General features: G+C 39.9%; 2 protein-coding genes and 1 long non-coding RNA gene across 9 annotated transcripts in view; 1 reads left to right on the forward strand and 2 right to left on the reverse strand.

Moving 5' to 3' along the window:
• Nucleotides 1-622: 622 nt before the first annotated feature.
• Nucleotides 623-3,757, reverse strand: aagab (alpha and gamma adaptin binding protein). Its single transcript, XM_037107458.1, has 10 exons — nt 3,539-3,757; nt 2,985-3,175; nt 2,801-2,897; nt 2,620-2,709; nt 2,431-2,514; nt 2,253-2,338; nt 2,032-2,128; nt 1,762-1,866; nt 1,516-1,565; nt 623-1,179 (listed from the first exon to the last, which is right to left on the reverse strand). The coding sequence occupies exons 1-10, from the start codon at nt 3,624-3,626 to the stop codon at nt 1,102-1,104; spliced, it is 966 nt and encodes a 321-aa protein (XP_036963353.1). The 5' UTR covers nt 3,627-3,757; the 3' UTR covers nt 623-1,101.
• A 415-nt stretch (nt 3,758-4,172) lies between these two features.
• Nucleotides 4,173-9,352, forward strand: part of iqch (IQ motif containing H) — a 21,412-nt gene continuing 16,232 nt past the window's right edge. For 4 of the 6 annotated variants that reach the window (XM_037107410.1, XM_037107411.1, XM_037107412.1 and 1 more), the window contains exons 1-9: nt 4,173-4,365; nt 5,026-5,148; nt 5,255-5,352; nt 5,504-5,579; nt 5,713-5,829; nt 7,843-7,945; nt 8,157-8,237; nt 8,591-8,787; nt 8,927-9,352. The exon at nt 8,927-9,352 is cut by the window's right edge and continues 114 nt beyond it. In XM_037107410.1, the coding sequence (XP_036963305.1) occupies nt 4,333-4,365; nt 5,026-5,148; nt 5,255-5,352; nt 5,504-5,579; nt 5,713-5,829; nt 7,843-7,945; nt 8,157-8,237; nt 8,591-8,787; nt 8,927-9,352 (1,254 nt within the window). In that variant the 5' untranslated portion in view covers nt 4,173-4,332. Of the gene's footprint in view, nt 4,366-5,025; nt 5,149-5,224; nt 5,353-5,458; nt 5,580-5,712; nt 5,830-7,842; nt 7,946-8,156; nt 8,238-8,590; nt 8,788-8,926 lie in introns of those variants that run through there. The other 2 variants (XM_037107415.1, XM_037107414.1) reach the window with 2 other exon arrangements.
• Nucleotides 7,197-9,352, reverse strand: part of LOC119024528 — a 4,539-nt gene continuing 2,383 nt past the window's right edge. Inside the window, exons 2-3 of one of the 2 annotated variants that reach the window (XR_005076491.1) lie at nt 7,814-7,924; nt 7,197-7,278 (exon numbers count right to left, since the gene is read on the reverse strand). This is a non-coding gene — a long non-coding RNA (uncharacterized LOC119024528). Of the gene's footprint in view, nt 7,279-7,630; nt 7,925-9,352 lie in introns of both variants that reach the window. The other variant, XR_005076490.1, reaches the window with a different exon arrangement.

The following is a 9,352-nucleotide window of genomic DNA, read 5'->3' on the forward strand; positions in this document are numbered from 1 at the left end:
TTCTGAATGTTTTTTTTCCATGGATTGTTAGTACACACTACAAATATAGAAACCCATCTGCGTGAATGCACTTCCATAGAACTGTCCTAATTAATCCAGAAGGGACGATTTCACCCTAGGGCAACTTTGGGCATTGTAGTTTCTGGTGGTATTTTGTTGAAAGTGGTGCTTACAAAGAAAAAACTCCCTTCAGTAATAATGAAAAAACAATGACCGTCCAACTTATCTAAACTGATCCGTATCAATGATTGGCAGTCTTTAAGGATTCTGAGGCGCTCAGATATTAATTATTAAAAAATCCTTTATTAAATCTTGGATGAACCAATGTGTTTCAATTCAAAGAGTCCTTGCACTGAGGAAACACTTTAAGACAAAAACACGTTGGTTCACTAATACCACACACTGGCATTATAAGTAAGTTGGACAACTGTTTTTTGATGTCTTACACATTTTTTTTCTCACCCTTTGGTTTAAATTGTGCAGTACAGCACAGAAACCCCATATATTTAATGGGGAGGTTATCCATTGCTGCATACAGGTGTTCATATTTTTCTTAACAGGAATAAGATGAGCTGTATGGAACCATGTAGTACACCACACTCGCAACACAAAGACCAGAACATTTAAAATCACAAGTCTTTATGTTGATTCAACAGAATGTGCATTAAATGTCTTACAACTTTACTAAGGATAAGGCACATTATGTCACTTGCAAATATATGTGACAACTGTACCTAAAGGACATATAGATAAAGCCCACATGATTTAATTTTGATATTTCACCTGTAACAACATTATGTAATGAGGTTCACACAGGGCTTTAAGCATAGCGAGGGACCCAGGGGAGAAGACTGGGGGTCAGGTCTGTCCATTGGCTCTCTTCTCTCCCTAATCAAGAAAATCAACTGTTTCTCACTATACATCAGTATTGCAATCACTTCATTTTAAGAATCAAAAAGTTTCTAAACATGACTCTGCTTACACGACCATCAGTAAGCATCTCCACCTTCCAGGTGCAAAAAACAAGTCAAAGGGCGCTGGATCTTTTGGGAGCTCCAGGAAAGTAGAAGGATCAGGGGAAAGAGTCACAGGGAGCTACTTTTAGCTTTCTTCACCCGATGATAACCCGTCTATCTCATCGTCATCGCCACCGATAGCCATCCAAAATGCTTTTGCTACCTGGAAAACAGATTTAATGTAAAATGCTTGATATGAAGCTTACATAAACATTTATTTATTTGAGCCAATTGAGGATTCACACTGAAACATATCTACTAAAATCTATCCAAAAAATGTGACTTAAACAAAAACTAGGGGTGGACTAATCTTACAATAGTGTGAGATTGTGAAGATAATACCAATACAAGTTTATGACACACCGTTCAAAACAATTTCATGATAGATAATTCATCTTTTACAAAGCCAGGATACACTATGAGCATGAACAGGTCCTAGTCCTGTAACCAGTGGTGAATACAAACGCTTACTGAGAAACTTCATCAAACAGATGCTTACCTTCTCTGCATGAACTTTTCTCTGCTCATGAGGCATTGAAGAAGCTTTGTCTGCAGGTTGTAAATCAGAGAAAAGCAAAACATCATCAGTGACATCAGTAGTCCACATATTTCACCTCCAAAACCACAATGAGAGCAGGGTTTGGTACAAAAATGCAAAATGTAAATAATGCAAGTTTAAAAAGTGCCAACCTTAATTGTGTTTTTGCAGACAAAGTTGTGTGTTTGCTTTTCATTTCTCAATTACCTTTCATCTCTTTTAATTTGGTAAAGAGGCGCTCAAAGTTATCCACATCTGCATCTCCAGCCGTGAGATTAGCAAGTTCCTGAATGTCCAAATCAGTCATTGCATCTGACAGAATCGACACAAGAGAGCATTAATAACTCCACATGTAATGCCCCATATCATCTTCAGTCATCAAGTAATCCATGTTTTGGGTGAGCCTGTTGATGAAATGTGCAAGTGGAATGACCATTACGAGCAAAAATCGATTTCATCAGGAGTGAGTTCACTTACCAACTACTGTGTCTCCTGGTGTGTCTGTGTTCGTGATACTTTCTGTATGCTCAGCCTCCTCGCTAACAGATGAGCCCTCTACTGGCAGGCTGGCAGACTGCAACAGAAAAGGAGCTAGTGTTAGCACGCCTCTTCCAAAATTTACAGATTGAACCTCACATTAAGATGAGCACACTGAGGGACATTTTCGATTATTGAGCTTATACAAAACTGCCACTGACTGCAGGATCTTGGCGGCTGTGTGAGTGTGGGTTGTTGTGTCTAGAGGCCACCAAACTGCTCATCAGACCAAATCCCTGATTGTGTCCTATCAAACAGAGATATAAACAGTCACATACATGCACAGGTAAAATAAATCAGGGAGAATTGTGATAAGTAATTGAACGGCTGTCAGTTCACCATCTTTCATCTCCACACTGGTCCACACGTTGGCATTAAGAGCCTGGACAATTCTCTTTACTCCTGTAGACTCTGGAAAGTCATCTGATCAAGGAAAGTGAGTGAGATTACAAAACCCAACAAAATATTAGCAATAAAAATACTGAAGTGTGCTGTGTCAATAATATTTCTGCTGTCTGTAAAACTCACCATCCTCATCTGGTAAATCCTGTGGATTGAGCTCTACCAGCTCAAAGGCATGAGACAAACACCACTGTTGTGCTTCATGCCTGGTGACACCTGGAACACAAATTAAATTCAGAGAGTGTACAGTTCCCTGAAAATGTGAACTCTAGTGTTTTCTGCTTTTACACAAAGGTGAATAACTAACCATTTTCACAGACTCTGTCACACACCAGAATGAGAACCTCTGGAGCAAGATCTTCCACCACTGATATCCAAGGATGTAGCTTTTCCAGACCATCCTTCTGCAGACAGCATGCACACACGATCAACGTTACACATGCATGACAGGGTAAACTCTTCAAGTTTTCAGACTCAGTTAAATCACGTACCACTGTACTGTCAAAATAAGCGATGAAAGCCTGCATGGACTGGGCAATCTCCGATGACATTTGAAAAGTGCTTGGTACAACACATAGCCTGACATCTGCTGTATAATATTTGTTGTTGATGGTCCATGGATACCAGGCCACTGATTCTTCTCTCTTGGTCGGCTCAGGCAAAGTGCTCGAACTGATGATCTCTGTGGCAAATAAAAGAACCAAAAAAAAAAACAAAAAAAAAACAAAAAAAAAACAATCGCCTGTTATAACTCACACACACAAATACAGCCGTTGCTCAGCTTGCTTTCATTGTGACAGCTGTCGATTTGCAAAAATTAGACGTATGAAACTATTACTACCACTTGTTTATTTCTGTTTATATGGCAGCCATACAATATCTACACCTTAATCTATCCCTTAATTAAACTGACAACCAGAGACAAGCGGATTATTAACCCGTATTAGCATCATTTACGTGCTACATAATGGGCTAAGAGTAAGTTAGCTTTGTTTAGCGTTAGCCTGTTAACCAAATAATGCACGTTAAGCTTTGCGAAACTTACGTTTTATCAGCTCTTCTTCTTTAAAAGCACTATCACAGCTAGTGACAACCACACATGGAATGGTAATCTCTGCGTTTTCTTCTGACATTTTTTCTATAATATCTGTGAGAGGCTTGTTGTGCAGCTGCTAGCTTAACCTGCCGTTAACCAACTTTAGTAACCTTTCAACTCTGACTGAGCAATGTGAGAGTCACTTCCGGTGTAACATTATCTTAAAGACACAGGGCAAGCGTTATTTTACACCTTACGATATATTGGTGTGCGTTACAATCACACTGCGTATCTAAATAAGAAAAGTATTATATATATTATATGAAAATATATATATGTTTTGTTTACGTTGAATGCGCTTACTGTACGGAAACGTCCTGTACTGTAACGTCTTGAGCCCTAGCTTTCTAATGCCCTGAATTTGCCTTTCAGGCAAGGCGTCACCTCCGAAATCTCCCCCAATACATTCATAATGTATGATTACATTAAGAATGAGCTTAAAGTTGGGTTATAGTTGGTCTTCCTATCTGCCAGTTGTAACAACAGTAACAACAGCTGCCCTGTGTGATTTGAGGAAACTGTCTGAGAGTTCGTACTCGGGGCAAAAGAAACCCAAGAGTGTCCAAACGCGTCTCGACGTCTGGGCATCGTCTCGTTGTCTTGGTTACGTATACAGTCTGAAGACTTTTCTTCGATAACTAGTTAGCTAGCTAGCAAACATAATGGGTATGGCATCATGACCTGACATATTTTCGACTTATATTATTATACTGATACTACAGAAAGTATCTGACACGCTCAAAATGGAAGATAAGTTGGGAGAAGTCTTAATTCAGGTAATGCTGTCTGGCTTCCTTAGCTTCACAAAGTTAAAACTGATTACTACTTTCCCTAGAGAACGATAAAAGCTCAAACCAACTACTTAACCTAGTCAGTAAATCTATCTGGTTTTAGCAGAGAGCAAACCAGTTTTTGAGATTTGCAATCGCATCTTTACACAAACTGCATCCACTGTCCACACGACCACATCTGGTCAGCAGATGCGCTGAACTTTACTTTAAAACTGTCCGTATCGAGCCCAATAGTGTTTTAGGATGGCAATACTAGACTAGTTGGCTACTTTTGAAAACCTGCCGCCAACATTATCCACAAGGCAATGTAGCTGCTGAATGACATCACTGGAGGAAAATAATCAGATTACTGTACATGCAGCTTTCAACTACAGCCACAACAGGCTTTATGCAACTTTTTTTCCACGAATAAGGTAGTACTCCCCGAGAACTGTAAACACACTTAAATGTTTAAAATTGGTGGAGTCACCCTTTAACCAATTTGTTAAAAGGCTATGCCTTTAAGAGTAATGGTTGGAACAGAAATTTGAGTAGGCTATATTGATTAGAAGATGCACACCTCAGGCCGATTACAGGCTAAAAAATAACTTTTGTATTTAGGCCAATTATAGTAGGCTATGTTAATCACAGAACTGTATATTACAGGTTCAAGATGATCTGAGACAGCTCAAGTGTAGTCTTGAGAAAATCACTATCAATGAGAGCGGAGCAACACTGGATGTTCAAGCCTTGGACAATGCCATTCGTAAAACAGAGAGTAGCATCAAGGTGAGGATGCCTCATGCAGATTATTACCTGAAAACAAAAATATTTAAAAAGACAAATGTGGCTGAATAACAAGCAGACAGCTTAAATGTCCTTTAATTGGAAATAGAAACATGCAGAAGATTATCAGAAGACAGTGAATAAGCAGCTCCTGGTTCTTCCGAGCATTGAAGACGTCCAAAAAAAGAAAGTGCAGGTTCCCAAATGGTAAGTAAGCAGAAAGTCACGTGTCGTTACTAGAAAATTGTCAACAATAGGTACAATTTCCTTCGTCATCTCACTATAATGATAGATGTGTTCGGAAAATACACAGATTCTGAATATTTTATTTGGAGAACAAAAGTGTCACATTACACAGGAAACCTGCTCTTGAGAGTATCCCAGACGTGCGTCCACAAAGACAAGACCTTCTAGCGGTGTTACCTGGGGAAAAGGTAGATTATTATTCATAGACAGATACACATCTTTAACTAAGTAATATTATTGTACGGTGCAAGCTACAAAATATATTCTACTACTATATTTGAAATAAATACTTGAAAACTTTCTTCTCTATGTCTCATCCAGCACAAGTCAGTGACCATGCGTTTGCTGTGTAATCCCACGCACCCAAACAACAGAGCCATTATGCATGAGAAATTTGGAATTTCTCTCCCTGTTATCCACAAAAGGAGCATAACTGCAGTAAGTAATCTAGCTACAAATATAAATTAATGAGTTTGGTGTTACATTTCTATATCATGTTTTCAATAAATAAAATGCACTTCACAGAAAGGTTTGATTATGTACGTTAAAAATAAAGTTCGCTTTTTAGTCCATCAGAATCCTGATAAGTATTGTTAAATGTATTAATGTTGAAATAATGATAATGTATATTCCTATTTCACAAATACTTGACAAACACAGTACCTAATTGTAATGTACTATGTACTCCAGGTGGGTTTAAAGTAAATACTATGAACTTAAAAATATTACTTGACTCAGGTCAGCCCTGGAGCATCTCAGGCTCTTTATGGAAGAGAGATGATAGTAGATTTTTCTCAAATAATTATATACTGCAATTTATTGTCAGACTGATAAGTCTACAGTCATGGAGAGGATGACAGTTAATTTAGTTGTGGCTTTGTAAAGCTGAACGCCCAGGAGATCTTGCCGAAATCAGGCTACATCTGGTATTTTGACTTTCTTCATTGTGTAGCAGATTTTCTCATCACACGTTATGCTTACTGCTGGAAAAGCCTAAAATCAACCACATTATATTCTATAATCAGAATAATGTCATGTCTTCCGGTTGTTTGCTTCATGCAGTGAGAAGTTGATTCCCTTGTCTCGAGTCTTTGTTGATAATAATTGTAACACACAGCACATGCCCCCAGGAGAGATTTGATCAGGAAGCATTGCAAGAGTTTCTGCTACAAATAAGATGAATTGGATATCATTGTTCCTTTCCCTGATACTTACTCCCTTAATCCCCAGAATAGACACTTTATGCTGGAGTGAAGAGTGATGATACAGGCCTGCATTAATAGAAACTTCATGTCTCATGCTCAGAGAGACAGTGACGTAAAGGTCACTCGGCTTAGTGATGACAGCCGGCACTTATCACAGCAAAACAAATTAATCTTTGCAAAGGTCGGTATTAGTTTTTAGATATATTTTGCTCACTTTCATTTCCAATATGTTTTTGGGAATCTTTACCTGACGTGAGAAATAGCGGCCAAGACTGTCACTCTGATATAGGAGAGATGGAAGCGCTGGCTGCAGAAAGCGGAAAGCAGCAGATTGCAGCACATCAGCATTCTTCTAAAGAAACAGGCGCCTGATTGCTGTGCTATGGGCTACTGGTTTACAGCTGTCTCAGGACAGGAGTGGGTACCTGGTCCAGCATGCCAATAAGACAGCCGTAGCTTCCCCAACTGCTAACCACTGGCTCTCTGCCTGCTGCCTCCTCCTGAAACTCAGGCCAGCTCTTCTCCACTCCATACTCATGCCAGGGAATGAGCTTTTGCATTTTAGCAATTTTACAAAAGGTGCCACCTTTTCCCAACCTCACCTGAAACAGATGTGTGCCTTTGAGGGGAGAATCTCCCAGCACCTGGCTGCTACCTGTGGTCTGTCAGAGAGCTCAGTGGTCTGAGGAGAACGAAGGAGAGGACATCAGGTGACAAGTCTGGAGGATCAGCAGCACAAACTTTATGTTTTCTGAGTAATCAGACGTTTGAATATGTTTATATTAAACTAGGCCATTAAATCTGCTTTTAATTGTATTACGATTCAGTTGTGCATATTCAAAAAGTTCAGCAGGAGAGAATTGCTTTTGTAGTGTTAAATTGCTGCAGGAGACAGATGGCAGGATAGTGTACTACTTTGCCAATGGCAGTTTCATGGTTCTCCTAAATTCTTAATGAATACACAACGAATATTGTTTGCCATCATCAAGTGAGACCAAGAGTTTAACTGATGGTTTGTAACCTCATATACTTACTTTTGCTTTCTCTCTCTCTCTCCCTCTAGAAAAAAAATGCTCAAGCACTCAAAGTGTAATTGTTGCATTTTGTTTGATGGAGCTGGGGCCGGCTTGTTTTACAATAGTCTGACCAGAGAACACTGGACCAGGATCCAGAAGCATTGCTTTGACTTTATTTATTTATTTTATTAGATGTACAACCTCTGATCTTATAAACATGTTCTGTTCAGGCAAAACATCCCAGAAGGATCGTTGGCCCCGTGGTGAGTCTTCAGGCCACTAAACCAAAGGGCCGTCGTAGTCTGGCAGTGCCTGAAGAAGAGAAGGGGACAGGTAAACAGACAGTTCACCACCTCTTCACCAACACCTCACTGTTGTTAAACTTCAGTGATTCTTCTGTTAACTACTAACTGTAATGTACATTGCTGCATTAGTTTATTTGGGTTCTTTAAATTAACTTTCCATTTGTTTACCTATTGTTGTTGTTATTTTTGTTATCTCACTCCAAGTTTTGAAAGTTACTTTACTTTTTTCTGTTCTTCAGTGCCAGATAAAAGTTTTCTTCATATGTCGGTCCATCACAAGGTTGTCTGTCTTCATCCAAGAGAGGATTCTTCTAAGATAGGTCAGTGAAGATTTACTGTAGAAGATTTATTCTAACTGACTATCATCAGTATTGGTACATCGTGACAGGCCTTCAAAGAGCAAAACAAAAATGGACAGTCAGCCTAAAACAGATGACGACATTATGTGTTTTGACTTCAATAAACAAAGTATTGATATATTTGAATATGTCTCAAATGGAAAAAAAATATGATATAGATGGCTGATCCATATGCATGAAGAAAAGTTCTAGAAATACTGAAACATGACAACAAGTAACTGTTGAAGTAGAGACAGCTGCCACTTGATTTGACAGTGATGACTGAATGCCACCAAATAATGGAAGAGTACAGTTGAGCCTGTTTGTGACTTTAGGTCAGTTTGGCTCAAAGTCCAGGAATCAAAAGCAGCTAAAATTGGAAACAGAACCGGGATCCTCATGTGAAAGAACAAGCAGAGAATGCTCACCCTGCTGGACCACCATTGCGCCGCCACCCTCTGCAACCTCTAAGAACATGGACGACAGGAGTGTGGTGCAAAGCACCGACAGTCTTATCCCTGAAAGCCCTCAGGTAAGATGATTGTGATAGTGTTGAATACAAGGTGAATTGAATCAAGACAGATAAGGTAATCGAAAACAATATTTAAATTCCTTTGAGTGCGTTGTTAAAGACTTGGTTGGGTGCCTCTCACTTTCCATTTGTTCTGTAGAGTCTACCTGCTCCTGAAAACATCAGCAGATATCCCTTTACCATCATAAAGGGATGGATCAACCCAATGGCGACAGATTTCAGTCATTTCAAGCAGAGCTTCATCTTGAGCTGGAGCAGTGTGGTCAATGCTCTGGAGGCTCTGGAAAAGCTGCTCAGGGACTATGCTGTGCCTCTAGCCAAAGTGAGTGGGGAGCGGCTAGTGGAGTTTGGCCATGTTTGGAATAATGGTTGGAAAACGGCTCCTCCAGGGATCGGCCTCCTCTCTGTGCTTGAAAACTGGGAGGAGGTACTGAGTCTGGTCTTACGCCCAGGTCAGCGCTACAAGGGAGAAGGAGGCATCAGTGTGGCTGCCATTTGCATCCAGTCCTGCTGGAGACGCTACTCGGCCCGGACAGCCTACCTGCGCCACTGTCGGCGCAAGTGG

The sequence above is a fragment of the Acanthopagrus latus genome, chromosome 8 (assembly GCF_904848185.1).
Source record: "Acanthopagrus latus isolate v.2019 chromosome 8, fAcaLat1.1, whole genome shotgun sequence".
In the NCBI taxonomy this organism is placed as follows: Eukaryota; Metazoa; Chordata; class Actinopteri; order Spariformes; family Sparidae; genus Acanthopagrus; species Acanthopagrus latus.

Bases quoted from the DNA above. Each gene is read 5' to 3' on its own strand.
- aagab (XM_037107458.1), bottom strand. From the start codon at position 3,626: ATGTCAGAAGAAAACGCAGAGATTACCATTCCATGTGTGGTTGTCACT. The intron at 2,898-2,984 runs GTACGTGATTTA...TGCTGTCTGCAG, and splicing joins CTTATTTTGACAGTACAGTG to AAGGATGGTCTGGAAAAGCT. The intron at 1,180-1,515 runs GTAAGCATCTGT...TCTGTTTTCCAG, and splicing joins GAAAAGTTCATGCAGAGAAG to GTAGCAAAAGCATTTTGGAT.